At 34.1% G+C, this 15465-nt stretch overlaps 1 protein-coding gene across 17 annotated transcripts in view; it reads left to right on the top strand.

Annotated features, from left to right (window-relative positions):
- KCNT2 (potassium sodium-activated channel subfamily T member 2) overlaps positions 1-15465 on the top strand; it is a 360665-nt gene that overhangs the window by 306218 nt on the left and 38982 nt on the right. For 14 of the 17 annotated variants that reach the window (XR_003425716.2, XR_008293217.1, XR_008293218.1 and 11 more), the window contains 2 exons: positions 751-879; positions 8620-8640. Coding sequence is in view for 14 of the 17 variants with exons in the window: in XM_027074938.2 (XP_026930739.1) it covers positions 751-879; positions 8620-8640 (150 nt within the window). In the remaining 3 variants the exon portion in view is untranslated. The remainder of the gene's footprint in view (positions 1-750; positions 880-8619; positions 8641-15465) is intronic. The other 3 variants (XM_027074934.2, XM_027074935.2, XM_027074937.2) reach the window with 1 other exon arrangement.

Here is a 15465-nt window from a genome sequence, read left to right as displayed (position 1 = left end):
AAAAATTTTTGGGGAAACATTATTTTAAGTTAATAATCATGAAAATAGCAATTCTGTACAAAATTCAGAACCAGTGTCTTTTTTTTCTAGCTGGCATTTGAGACAGACAGTTTCTGACATGACGTTTAACCCCTTAGTTTTAAAAATGAGTACACTATATCCAGGCGTATTCAGTGAAGTGACTGGCCAACTATTAAGATTTTTGATACGTGAAGAATGACTAGTACTTAATTATGCCTTCTGTCTGGGAGCCCCGTACTCATCCTGCTACACCTTTTTCTCATTATGAGAGTTATTAGGACTTTGGATGGACAGTTTCTTTTTGTGCTGGAGTGTGTTTGCACCTGTAGCATCTGTAACATTGGCAGACCCTGCCTGCTAAACTTTAGTAGCAGCCTGTAATCATTGCAACATTCACAAAGTCTACACGTTTTGTAAGATCTCCCGGTGAACTAACAGTGACTACTGTCTACCAATATTGAACTGATACAATGTGACTACTGTCTACTCTATTGAACTAATATAATGTCCTGCTGCCACAAATTGAGTGGTTGGTCTTCTGAAGTTTGAGGAACCCCAGGGATAAGCTGAAGTGAAATGCTATGACTAAGTTCAATACATGGATAAGCACTTATGAATGTCACTTTGACATTTCAAAGTTTTAATGAATTCTACGTTTAAAAAGTGAAAAACAACCACTGTATTTTTATTTTATTAATGTAATGTGTAAATGATTCGTATATCTTATAGATGAAAATCACTGAGGATGACCTATGGATCAGAACTTATGCCAGACTTTACCAGAAGTTGTGCTCTTCTACTGGAGATGTTCCCATTGGGATCTACAGGACTGAGTCCCAGAAACTTACTACATCTGAGGTTTGGAAATACCAAAATATTCCATTTTAATGATTAACCTGATTAAATATAGCCATTTCTAATTTTGGAAATGGATTTCTAAAAAAAATATGTCATAGAAAGTGACAAAGAATGCTTTCTGGACATATAGTGTCATCTCAGAGGCAAAAACTTAAATATTTGTAAGTAAACTATGTCAGAATTTCGCAAAACATTGTTGGCTAAGGGGCTATTCTAGAGTTTATGAACTTTGGGTTCTGAATGCCTTTTGTAGATCTAAGATTTTGCATGTCTAGATTGTCAGGTAGCAAATTAATTTTAAGTAACCTTCTGACACATAAGAGAGCTTCTCAGGGCAAACAATCTAGCTTTCTAATATACTGCTCATTTCATATACACACATTTGGAAGGAAGTAAATTGAAGTTAGTAAGCATTGAAACTCACATTTTTCAAACTCTAGATTAAAGACTACTCTGAAGCCAAGATAAAACCCTCCAGGAGTAGTATCAGACCTTCCCAGAGGAAAGCTCCGTCATTTTAAAAGCAAAATAGAATCTGTTAATATAGAACAAAATTTCTGATGGCCTCATACAGCTGAAAACATATTCACACTGATCTGGCCCCATAATGTTGTTCTAAATAATTTTTAAATCCTTGGCAAAACATGCACTTAAAAAAATTTTTTTAATGTTTATTCTTGAGACAGAGACAGAGCGTGAACGGGGGAGGGGCAGAGAGAGAGGGAGACACAGATTCTGAAACAGGCTCCAGGCTCTGAGCTGTCAGCACAGAGCCCCGACGCGGGGCTCGGACCCACCAACTGTGAGATCATGACCTGAGCCAAAGTCAGACACTTAACTGACTGAGCCACCCAGGCGCCCCATAACATGCACTTTTTAAATTATATTCTCTTATGAAATAAAAATTTTGGATAAATGTACTATTCTACCAATATTTATAAAATTACTTAATATAAATATTTTGAAATATTTTTTTCTTGAAATATTCTTGAAATATTTTTCTTCTCAAATACCTTAAAGGTATTTGAAATTTTGGTTAGCCATATTTATTTCTGGTCTTATGCAAAATTAACTCAACTGTGAGGCTCAGATCAGTTATATGCATTTTAGTAATCCATGCAGCCATTTTACCAGTTTGTGTTAAAATAAGTGAATCCATATATATATATATAAAGAGCTTTATGAGTAAAAGAGGAGAGTTTTGTTTATTTGATAATTTTGTGGTTTGCCATTTCAAAAAGTAATATTGAGGGCAGCAGGAAATAGTTCAGTTTTTCTGAGGTGTTTTCTGGCACTTTCACTGTAGATCGGGAGTGCTAGAAGGAACTTTATTGCCATCTCTGCTATTTGTAAGATAGTTTAGCCAGATAATCCTAAAATTTTAAGAATACTGGATCCAAAAAATTATTATTCGATTAAAAACCTTTAATAGAAGACAAGGGCTTTCACACCTAAGCAATTAACCATTTCTTTTTTGAACTTGGTAAATATAAAGGAAATTTACATTCAACAGAGAATTATGCTCTTATCTTACATATAGGCTTTGTCAATTTGAATGTAGTAAATTCTGCCCTTGATCAAGTTCATATTCAGATTATTTTATATTATTAAGGGACTTTGTTTTATTCTGTTTACATTATATGTAGGGAAGGGATAATAGAGTATTTGTATTGCCATGAAGCAGCATTTAACACTACATTTTGGTCAAGTCTTCCCATCACAAAAAAGATCACTTTATTAAAATGTTTATAAATCCCCAAAGCTCTAGCTTATATGGAAAACATATATTCTTGGGGAAATAAAAGGAAACTGAGTTAAATAAAGATGATACCCCTTGTCTTCCTTTATTGAATTCAACTCATCTTTTGGAACATATATTTTTGCCTGTTGTATAAAAATTGAAGCAACTTAAATAATTAAAGATAAAAATAAAGCCATCAAGATTTTTTGACAACAAAATGTATTAATAGAGGCCGAGAAATGAATGTTATTCTACATCTAAAATGAACTTAGTGCCACAGTTGAGCCAGAATTCTACTTTTACTTTCCTGGCAAGTAAGGCAAAAATAGAACTGTTGAATTATATAGTAATTATAGTCTGATTCATGAAAAGATAAAAATTAATCTTGAGAAAGATTGGTTATTAAAAGAACACATATAATATAAGCTTTCTTATTTAAAAGGTTTTAGATAACATGAAGAAGAGTATCTATCTTCAATCATAGTTTTGTAAGATGCAAAGTGCCACTAAAGTGCATATCTTTTAAATTAATCTTTTATTTATTTTTAAAGGGGCATCAATTAAATAACTCAGTAAAGACATTGGGTCTTGTGTGAAGAGGGAAACTTTTTTTCCTGACCATACAAAAACAAAGAATAAGACCTTAGCATCTCTGATGAGATGAAAGAGTGACTCATACATTCCACCATCTTTCTCAAATACCAGATGGTTCAAGAAAAGTCACGTTAGAATTCAAATGATTTACCTTTGCCTCAAATACGCGGTTGTCTTACTTTAACTGAAGAAAGACACCAGATTTCAGGAGGGAGAAACTTCATTTAATAATTAGAATTGAAGAGTCTAACGTATTCTTTTCGGATAGCTGTCAGATCCCCATTCCCCTTGACAGTTCAGATAGCCGTATTACTGTCCCTCACTCCACACTGGCAAAGATTGAAGATTGTTTCAATGGAGAGATGATACAGATACTGTGGACTGGGAGACACTAGGCATAGTTGAGAGCAGTGATACATACTAAATTCAGGGAGCTTAGTGCAAGGTACATTTTGTATAGTGTACCCATCAGCAGTAGGTTAGAAGAGTCTTCCCTAGGGAATCTGACCAAGCCAAGTGAACAGCCTAAAGATGTAGACATGGGATATTCAATAATCCAGTGATCACCATGAAACTCAATAAAAAATGTTTCACTAGGAGCTTTCAATAAATGTTATCAGTCCCCTACTCTTAAATACGAGTAGACAACTAAAAATTCCGTATGTCAAGAAATAGAATGAAACTCAAAGGCACCAAAATAAACAAACATGAAGAAAAAAATTATGTAGGAAGGATAGATCATTGAAGAAGAAGACAATTTCAAAGCACAAAATGAAGACTTGCATTCCTCAGTATTTACCTAAGACAAATGAAAATACATCCATGCAAAGATTTGCCATTTGCATACGAATGTTCTTAGAAGCGTTGTTCATAATAGCCAAAATTTGGAAACAACCTAAATGTCCATCAACTAGTAAACAGATAAACAAAATGTATATCCATACAACAGAATACTATTTATCAATAAAAAGAAACTACTTATATGTACTGTTACTTTGATGAATTCAAAAATATTATGATAGGGATACCTGGGTGGCTCAGTCAGTTAAGCATCTGACTCTTGATTTCAGCTCAGGTCATGATGTCATAGTTGGTGGGTTTGAGCCCCATGTCGGGCTCTGTGCTGATAGCTCAGAGCCCAGAATCTGCCTCAGATTCTGTGTCTCCCTCTCTCTCTGCCCCCTCCCCCCGCTCACTTGCTCTCTCTCTCTCTCTCTCTCTCTCTCAAAAATAAACATTAAAATAAATAAATGTTTAAAAAATATGTTAAGGCAGACACAAAAAACCACATATAGTATGATTTCATGTTTATGAAATGTCATAAAAAGTGAATGTATGCAGACAGGAAGCAGATTAATAATTGCCTAAAGCAGGGTGAGGTGGAGGAAATGGGGAACCAGTTAATGAACATGATGGGGTTTATTGGGGTATTGAAAATATCCTGAAACTCACTTATGGTGATGGTTTTACAACTCGGTAAATTTACTAAAATACCTGAATTTTACATTTGAAAATTATCTATGTCAAATATATATTATTAGTAAAGTTATATATTGAAAAGTGATCAGTAATATTAGAAAGATAAGATATTGCAAGGATGAAAGATGAACAGGAAACTAAATTTTTAAAAGAATATTTAGGAAAGAAGAAAACCTTGGGAACTGAAAATGTAATACCAGAGGTAAAAAAGTTCATATCATAAAGTTGAAGAGATCACCAGGAAACTAGAACAAAATTTCAAAAATGGAAACAGTAAAGAAAAGATAAAATTAGAGGACTAGTCCAGGAGGTCTAAGATCTGAATGTTAAGACTTTCATACAGAGGAGATGCGGGAAAATTGAAGTAATATCAGTGTAATAACTTAAGAATAATCCCAGAATAGAAGTGTGTTAAGTTTCAAATCGGAAGGGTCACCAAGTGCCCACTATAATGAATTAAAATGAATTCATATCAAGACTCAGCAGCATAAAATTTCAGAATATTAAAGGAAAGAAGATTCAGGAGGAGAGCAAGGGGTAGGTCACATGCAAACTATACTTGGGATTTTCCAACAGCAACTCCGTAAGCCAAAAGACAATGGAACAATGCCTTCAAGATGTTGAGGGAATGTTTCCAACTAGTTCTAGTTCCAATTCTGAACTAGAATTCTATATTCAGCCAAACCTTTCAGACTTGTGTAAAGGTAGGATAAATCATATTTTAGCATTGTCTTCAAAAACATTCTTCCCATGGCTGCTTTCTAAGGAAACTACTCCCACCAAAAGAAATGAATGCACTGAGAAAGGAATCATGGTATGGAAGAAACCAGACATTTTGTAGAATCCAGGCAACAAATATGAGGCTAAGGAAATCCCTCCCCAGGACTGCACTGAAAAGACCACTAGGCATAAGAGCAACCTGGAGTGGGTCAGAAGGTTTCATAGCGATTTCTTCAGGAAGATGAAATCTACAGAATACCTTATATATCTCAATATCTTACAGAAAGATTAGACAATTGCCAAAGACCTTAGGATGTATTAAGTACATACATAATTAAGCAGTTAATAAAAATAAGATAGTTATTAACTATAGGAATACAGTATTACTACTGACAAAAAAAATTATGCAGGAAATCAATAGTAATCACATTTCCTGTATAGCTCATCTGTAAATTGCATTTAGTCATAGTATGCCCTCAATTTTGATCTGACCAAAATTATATTTGAACAATTTTGAAATGATGGGAGATGGCAAAGGTACTCAAATAAGTGGAAAAGATTAATTCCTCTTCCTTCAGAGTATGAAGTGAATAGATGAAAGCAGAGGCTGAAAAAAAAATTATCAGGCGTGCTATATAGAAACAGAGATAAAAACTACATATCCAGCTAACAGACAAAAGCAGATGAACTCTAAGGAAATAAAAGTGATGATAGTGGAAGCTTCTATTTTTCAAAACAAATCATAACATTTTCTGATGAAACTATGTATTTATAATTAATAAAAACAACTAATAGACTTATAGTCATATATAGTCATATAAGACCCAATCATTTATTATTTTTCAGATTATACTATCAAGTGTTAAGTTCCGTCCTATCCTGTGGATAATTTTTTATTAAATGCCGACATTTCATATCAGAATGTAGTAGGGATAAACACACGTAAAAACTAGGCCTTGCTACCTTGTTATTTCATGAAGTTAAAAAAAGTACAAGTTAAAGTTGTATTTAACTTTACATGGGATTTCATGCCAACTCATTTTCTATTCTGTCTTTAGTATCTTCTTATATTCAATGTAGAGAAAAAAAGTTATTTTGCTTTGTCTGTGGGAGTAGGGGAAATACTACTCTAGCAGACATCTTTGAGAAGATAAATGATGATGAAGAATATTTATCATTAAAATTGTAACATGTACAAAAGACCTGGAATACAGTATGCTTTTTGGTGAGCTGTATACTGGTGGAAGGAGAATTCATACAAACACAGAGAATAAAGCATAGGTTCATACAGTGACTCAAGAAATCAGTCCATGGAAAGTAGGGTACAGCTGGATCTTCCCCCTTTTAGCTGGTGATATGTCACCATGCCAGACTTCTACACTGTCTATATGTGTCTATTTAAGGGAATCTTTATAAACATCAGAATCTCCTGGTTCAAAAAACACAGGATACACAAGGACTCATGCTGCTCTTGCTGACAAAGAGGAACTACATTTCTGTCCACAATCCTTTATCCACAATTCCGAAATCCAAAATATCTCACTTGAATTGTGAGATTTTAATGTTATTATTCCACTTAAAGTTAATATTCTTTTTTTTTTATGTTTATTTATTTTGAGAGAAAGCATGTGTGCAGAGCTGGGGAGGGGCAGAGAGAGAGGGAGAGAGAAAATCCCAAGCAGGCTCCATGCTGTCAGCACAGAGCCCAAGGCAGGACTCGATCCGAGGAACTGTGAGATCATGACTTGAGCCGAAATCAAGGCTTAACCAACTGAGCCACCCAGGCACCCTTAAAGTGAATATTCGTACTTTTCATTGCAGAAATATTACTATTTTTTATCATGAAATGTTACCCAAGACCCACTAGGGACATTTCCTACCATACACTATATAGTACAGTACCATTTTCCAAAGTCTGTTAAGTTCTTAATTAATAGACATATTTGTTCTTATGGTTGTTTGGTAAGAAAATGTGAAACTGCATTTACCTCGTTTTCCAGTGTATTGAAAGTCCCATTTGTTTGAAGTATATTGTAACCACTGAGAATTGTACTAGAAATTAGAAAAAGATCATTTTAAAGCACATTAAAGTACCAGTATCTCTTCGGTGTGCACAATAAATTAGTGGAATATGTTACTCTGATTGTTGGTCACCTTCACAGTTAGTAAATCCTGTAACTTTAAAGCATGTGATTTAATGGAATAGTTAATCATTGACTGTCCCATCTATCAGTCATTTACTCTTGACTATTAAGGTGAAATGTAGTATTTTTAAATGTACAAAATCACATTAATAAAATTATTTTAATAAGGATTAAGATAGAATAGTTTTGAAATTCTAGCTGCCCATTCTGCCATTATTCACTCAAGCAATGTTTTTATTTTCTTGGGCCATGTGTTAAGAATCCTGAGATCAACAGTTTTATTAAGGAGGCTGTAATTAAATGTTCATTATGCATTGTTTAGATTTGTGACAACAGTTAGAATGCTAGACGATTTGTCAGACTTGAGTAATGTTATATCAAAGAATATAATTGAAAATTTTGCTTCCACTCATTGAAAAGTGAATAGAATGTTATTCTTTAGAACTGAAGAATAAGATAGCATGACTTTTATATCCCCTAATTACTTAAGGGTTATATGGTGACTGGACAGATCAAGTTTTAGACTTCACAGCCAATGTGAAAACTCAGAATATTTCTCAAAATGAATTAAATTTATGCATTGGAGAAAAACAATCTTATTACAACATCCAAATTTGGAAGTATTAAATTTTAGAAAACAATTTTATATGAGATGCAAATTTTAAAACAGTACAGATATTAATGCCAACAATGATTATTGAATGCCAATAAGCATATCAAATATTCTCTCATGAACTTTATAAGCTTCTGTCAGTTGTTTTGTTTTCTCTACTTGTACCACTTTTTCTTTTGATCAAACATTAGAGAAACAGTTTTACCAAACAAACAAACAAAAAATAATCGAATAAGAAGTTTCTGGGAAGCTTTTAAAATAATAATCTATTCTTTATCTAATTTTATTCAGAAGCCCCGTGATAGACAATGAATCACATAATTGTAATGTGAGTGCTAAGTGGGGACTTGTCATATTTTGTCTTTGTTGCTGATCGTTTCATGTATGTATTGTTTAGTCATTGTTTAAACTGTATTTTGTATGTTTCTTTTTTCCTTCCTTTGTGTCAGTCTCGAGAAATAGCATCACAAGTAAGTATTTTGTCTCCCTTTCTTCAACCAGTTTAATTGTGAATTCAGAGCTGTTAAAAGGAAAGAATATTAATGATTGAATTCAATATTTCAGATATTAAAATAAAACAAATTGATTAAGCTGAGGTGTTATAAATGCTCTATTCTCAAGTTAGTGTGTCTGTATTTCCCTAATAAGATTGTGAGATCATTTTACCTGTTTGTCTTCAAACAATGTTTATGTATTAATCCAATCATATGTTTTACTGTGTGATGTCATTACCTACTCATCACTTAGTGGCTGTGGATTGTCTGTCTGTCCTTGAGTGAGGGGCCCACCTTCAATGCAAGCAGCTGGGACTGAAAATGTGATATGAAACATACCTTTTTGTACACTTCCTGTGTAGGCTGGTCCCCCTAGAAGGGGTTATAGGAACAATAGGACCTGGGATGGCTTTCTCTAGCATACTTTTTAATGTTGAATTTATTCTTTAATAGTTTTAATTTATTGTCATGAAGAAACCATCAGTTTAGTGTTTGATAACAGTGATCAGTGCTAATAATTGATTTATTACAATGAAAACAAAGTTCTTAATATTATGTATGTATACATGCACTTATATTGCTGAAAACCTTGATATTATCTTCCTGTGATTTGTATTTTTAATTTTATTTTCCACTTTCTTCGTATAAACTATGATAAACAATTGTCATTATGGCCTTAGCACCTAACACACACTCCCAAACATTAACATAATTAATGTAACTATTACAAATCTAAGTATTTTCAACTTTAAAAATTGCATTTTGAATGTGAAAGCAGTGGTAGAATTCAGCCCATTAACTGTAAAACTTGTGTGCCAAAGTTGCCATCTGAGAGTACACGTCTGTTTTTCAGCTTGTTGAATTTTGGAGAAAAGTTCTGTATTATATTATCCAAATTTTTGGTGTAATGACTATTGTCTTACCTATGTCATACATTTGAATCTATATAATAAATGCAAATTCTGTTCACTAAATTATTTTAAACATCTTAAATTATTTATTTAAGGTTTTAAAAGTTGCAGCTATTATATTTTTCAGTATTCTTATTTTGTTTTATTGTATATTAAATCTTTTAGAATTTACTAAGTAATCACCAAGGAAACTTCACTTTGGGGTGCATGAATGATGTTTTAGAGGACTGCTTTCCAACCTATTTCACATGATGGTCCACACTGAAAATATAGTGTTTGTTTGGCATGAAGACGCTCAGGGGTTTCAGCTACCATGACTGCCTGCAGGTTGAGCAAATTAAGATCAAATTTTAGATCAATGTAGAACATATCCCTGGCATATAATGATTTTGGGGAACATGTTTTAGAGTTTTATTGTTGCTTTTTTAGAATGTTTTATAACACTTTGAGTTCAAATGAGATCAAACATATATTTTAAAGTTTTAAATTATACCAATATCTGACCTGACCAGCTGCACAAATGAAATTTCAAGTGCAGTGAATTGGCATCCAGTATTTAATAAAATATTTGGTAATATGTCACAAGCCAAGCTGTTTCACCTTGCTTTTCCTCAAGGGATTCTCAGGTATAAGTCCAGATGTGGTAGAAACACAGTGGTAGAAACACTTGCTAGGGTTTCCTCTGTGTCCCAGGAAAAACAAAATTTTCATTTGGTCAAAAACTTTATAGTTTTATGTTTGGAAATGGACTGAATCTTTCAGATGTAGGTTTTGGCTATGTTGCAGTTCTACATATTGATTCAGATGTTCTGCATTTGTATTCAGGTGGTACACATCACCATCACCTCTTTTCTCCAACTTACCACTTGGGTGCTAAAGGCAAAAGTTTGGCACATTGCTGAATCATGGCAGCCAATTGCAAGTTTACCCATGGAAGTTTTTTCTTTCTCATAGATATTATTCTAGGTCTAAACATCTTTCAGTCAGCTCCCTGTGTAAGCAAAGTGTCTTCCCTTTCATTTACTGGAGGGTTTGAGTCTTCCAATATAAGTATCATTCTTGCAATACTTTTTATGAAGGAAAAACCTCTAATTGTACTGTGGATATGAAGACATTTATCTTTGTAATTCTGATTGTTTCTACAACAATTTTCACCTTTTCGAGCTCTAATTTTTGTTTTTAGGTTTTTTTCTCTCCCCATCAACTCTCTCCCTTTACCTTTGAATATATATGGGTTTCCCAAATTCTCAAGAAAAATTTCCCCTTTTATTCTTTTTTTTTCTTATCTCATTCTTGCTGTTAAAATCTGAGAAAAGCTCATATGGCTGTTTATTCTATTCCTTATCAATTTCTTCCACAGTTTCTCCCCACTACTGTATTTACTCTCTTCTTGAATCACTAAAAGTCTTTAGCCAAAATCATGGACATTTTAAACTAGTTTTAATTTATTTAGACATCATATAACCTTTATCAGGGTTCATTATCTTCTACATCTTAAAATTCTTTACCCTCAGTTTTTATATTATGAATTACTTTCTTTATGTGTTTTACCTGTTTTTATTGGTTCATTTCTTAAACTTCCCTCCCTCTTTCTATTGTTCAATTTCTGCCTATAACAGCTCATTTGAGATGCTGCCAATGTGATCTCCCATCTGAAGACTTGTCCTTAACCCATTGTCCGTGGGATTGGCTCTGGAGCTCAAGACTCCCAAGTAGCTGCAGCAATCTAGGACTTCTAGGACTGGTCTTCATCTTTAACTTCCAGAAAGTACTCCATTAACCACCTGAGTTTAGGCTAAAGTTCATTGCCAGTAGTCTCACCTGAAGGCTTAATCTTGATCCCTGCCCAGGGCTAAGCACTTTATTATTTTATTTAATCCTCACCATAAGCCAATATGGCAGACAATATTATTCTCATTTTTTTTAAGTTTATTTATTTACTTTGAAAGAGAGACAGAGAGAGCAAGTTGGGGAGGGACAGAAGGAGAGGGAAAGTCCCAAGCAGGCTCCACACTGTCAGCACAGAGCCTGATGCGGAGCTCGAACTCACAAACCGTGAGTCATTACCTGAGCCAAACCAAGCGTCGATGCTAAACCGACTGAGCCACCCAGGCACTCCAACATTATTCGCGTTTTTAAAGCAGAGATATAGAGAAGTTAACTTGACTAAGGTCAAAAGCCCTGGAAATAGCAGACCTGGTTTTAGAATTTATCACTGACACCAGAGCCTCTTTTAATCACCAAGTCTCACTGTAGCAGCCTCTACCGGTTTCTGAACTACCTCTCTCTTTTCCACCATCTGCTCTGAGGTCCTCAGATGCTTTGTTTAAGAACCAACATGGGAACTGACACTGGAACCATAAGCAGGCATTTACTAAATGTATGTTTTATAGTCTTTTGGTCTTTTTCTACACTTGATCTTGCAACAGTCGTTGTGTCTTACGGTTTCAATTATTACCTCTATGTTGATGGATGGCAGATTTGTGTTTTCCATCCTTGTAATTCATAAAAATGAAGACAAACCTATTTTCTGCCAGATCCTGTTCACTTTGTTATCTACTAGGAGGTAAAAATATTTATTGAGCACCACTAGGCACCAGATGCACCCATCAAGATGATCAGAACGTGTCAGTAAACATACAAGGAAGATTTCTCGGAAAGCTAACATGAAAACTTCATGTCTTTTCTTGAATTTAATTACTTCTTGGTGGATTTACAATATCTAAATTCTCTTCCCTTCAATATCTTGCATAGAACAGATTAATGATCATATTCCTTACTTTACTCACATGATGCATGATGCATATAGTGGATATTTGATGCCTACTATATCAAATCAAATTTCTTATTGCTGGATTTTACACTACTTTATATTCTAGCCATTCTTTATTGATAATCTTTCTGTCCCTGTGTCTGGTACAGATCATTTATTCAGTTACTCTGCCTGACCAAATGAGAAATGAACTTGGTATCAGATGATCTGGGTTTAAATGTTGGCTTCTCCCTTTACTAGCTGTGTGTAAAATGGTCTCTTCTCAACACATAGCAAAGTGAAGACTAAGTAGGGAGCATATGATTATCACTTCACAAATTAGAATAAAGGGCAGTGGTGTGTTAATTATTCATAGCTAATGGCGAACGATTCTGGAGCAGAGTACATAGAGTACCATAGATCTTATTTCATCAGTTTTCACTGCTGCACCATTTTGAGTGGATGACATTCCTTAGAAAGCATTTGTATCAACACACTTAAATTTATAAAATAATATAATAGTAAGTATTCTTGTGATTTGGATAAATACTTTATAATGTTAGTCAAACATGTATATATTCACTATATATCTCAAATGCATTCTAATTACACACACACACACACACACACACACACACACACATACACACACACCGTGTGTCTAAGCTCATCTGTAATTTTGTTTCACATTTTCTCTTACAGAAAATATACTCTTAGATCTTTTTTCTTACCTTATTTTACAATTATTTTAAAATATTTTCTGGCTTTTATTCTTATCTTGTACATTTCCACCGCCAGGAAAGCATTTCTTACTTGCATTATGTCCTTACTCTAACTTAATAAGAATCTCATTGAAACACTTATTAGCAGGAAGCTGTTTAAGTGAATCCAATCTGTTTGATTTAATTTAACTACATAGTCATGACTTTCTGTCCACTTAACATCTTAAACTGCATGGAGATCATGCTTTCACTCTGCACTGCCATTAGAAGTAAATTAGGCCTTTAGTTACAGCTTTCTGTTGAATGGCCACTAGAGTCTACAAAATCAGAACCAGATGGAAAATTATAAGATTGATCTAGGTCTGCATAATGGAGTGGTGTTCTGTAAGCAACAGTATACTTGGATCAATAATACTGTTTTGTGTAGATTCTTTACATGAGAATGTGAATATTTATATCTGTGAAGTCTTATATCATTGTATCTATTCTTCTTTTTTTATTTTTATTTTTTTAGAGGGGGAGGTGAGTGAGAGGGAGAGGGAGAAGGAATCTTTAGCAGGCTCCACACTCATTGCAGAGCCCAACATGGTTCAATCCCGTGACCCTGAGATCATGACCTTAGCTGAAATCAAGAGTCAGATGCTCCATTCAGTCACCGAGGCACCCCCATTATGCCTGCAATTTATTAAGACATTAAATATATCACAGAAATTTTCTTTCCACAGGCTCATTTATCCATAACTACCATATGTTTTGGGTCAGTGGTTCTCAAATGATAGAAAGAGAAAGGGGGAGAGAGAAACAGTGTTTAAAATGGTGGAATTGGCCCATTAGAATCACTGTAAAGGTTTTTCATGAATTTATATGCTTAAGTCCTTTTATTCTGGACTGTAAAATGCCGGAGGTGATAGAATGATATCCTCCCTAACTTGCCCTACAATGGGTAGTATCTGCCCCCACACACATATACTCACTGTTGAAACCATTGTTTTAGGCTGTGTATTCCTATAATTCTGGAAAGTGGTAAGAGAAAATTGAACTGTGAAGAAGACAGAGCTGGCAATGAAAATATGATTCTAATAATGTAAGCCATTGGAATGCCTTTATGAGGATGTTAAACCCATGTGCTTATTCAGTGCTCTTCTATTTGCTGATTGTAAGTCAGTTTATTCAGATGTATAAGCTATTCTTTACACACACACACATAAGTGTGTATAATACATTAAAACCTAATAGGGGCGCCTGGGTGGCTCAGTCGGTTAAGCTTCCAACTTTGGCTCAGATCATGATCTCACGGTCCGTGAGTTTGAGCCCCGCGTCAGGCTCTGTGCTGACAGCTCAGAGCCTGGAGCCTGTTTCCGATTCTGTGTCTCCCTCTCTCTCTGCCCCTCCCCTGTTCATGCTCTGTCTCTCTCTGTCTCAAAAATAAATAAACGTTAAAAAAAAAAATTTTAAAACCTAATCATAGAAACCCCAAAAGGGTGTTTTATGTAGAAAGCAAGTACACTCTTATGTTTATTTGTTTCTAGACATAAAATGGATGAATTGGTCAAAGAAAACCACTCTTTAGTTTCCTTATAAACCAATATTTAATGATGATGAAATCAATCTAAATTTGGGCCAGACCTTCATTCTGGCCTAGTGGACACACATCAACATGTGGCACACAACAGTTAAAGTTAAATAACAATTAGAAGACTGAAGGGGTGTCTTGAGACCTACAAAAAAAGTACTTGTGAAATATATGGTAATAGCAATTCTGATGCTGATAATATCACTTTCTCTTTAAAAGGACAAAAAACGTAAGCATTACTTGGAGAAGAAATGCTATACCTTCAGAGAAGACAAAAACATTCCACTACTACACAGTGAAAAAAAGTGGACATCATCTGACTTCAAAAGAAAAACAATGCGAAAATAGTGTAAAATAGTGTTAGTGGTATTGGTTAGTGACATTTTCATGGAAACATGACATAATAAAGGCATTTTCATTAAACATTTAAAATATATTTCTGAACACTACAACTTAAAAGAGTTATGCATACTTTAGAGAAATATTAACCTTTAAATATTGCTGTTTAGCAATTTCTTTTCTCAGGATCACCAGTAACTTCTATAACATACTTGTATGAATAAAAGGTGCATAACTTTTATTTAAAAATCTCCCATCATGGGTAGTGCTATGGTCCTAAATAAGCTAATGACCTTTTGTTATGTCTTTTCCTCTTCCTCAGTGCCTCTATAACAATAGCTATTATTTGTGACATATATAGTAGAGGGCAAAAAGCTGTAGTAAGAACTATTTGATAATATTCATCACCCATTCTATTCCATAAAAAATGCTTCATTCCTGGCTTCCTGAATAGTAAATTTTTCTATACATTCTCATATTCTTAATTTCTTATTTCTCATCCAT

This window comes from Acinonyx jubatus, chromosome E4, assembly GCF_027475565.1.
Source record: "Acinonyx jubatus isolate Ajub_Pintada_27869175 chromosome E4, VMU_Ajub_asm_v1.0, whole genome shotgun sequence".
NCBI classification, from domain to species: Eukaryota; Metazoa; Chordata; class Mammalia; order Carnivora; family Felidae; genus Acinonyx; species Acinonyx jubatus.
The sequence above is the reverse complement of the archived record's forward strand: the minus strand, read 5'-3'. Positions and strand labels throughout refer to the sequence as shown.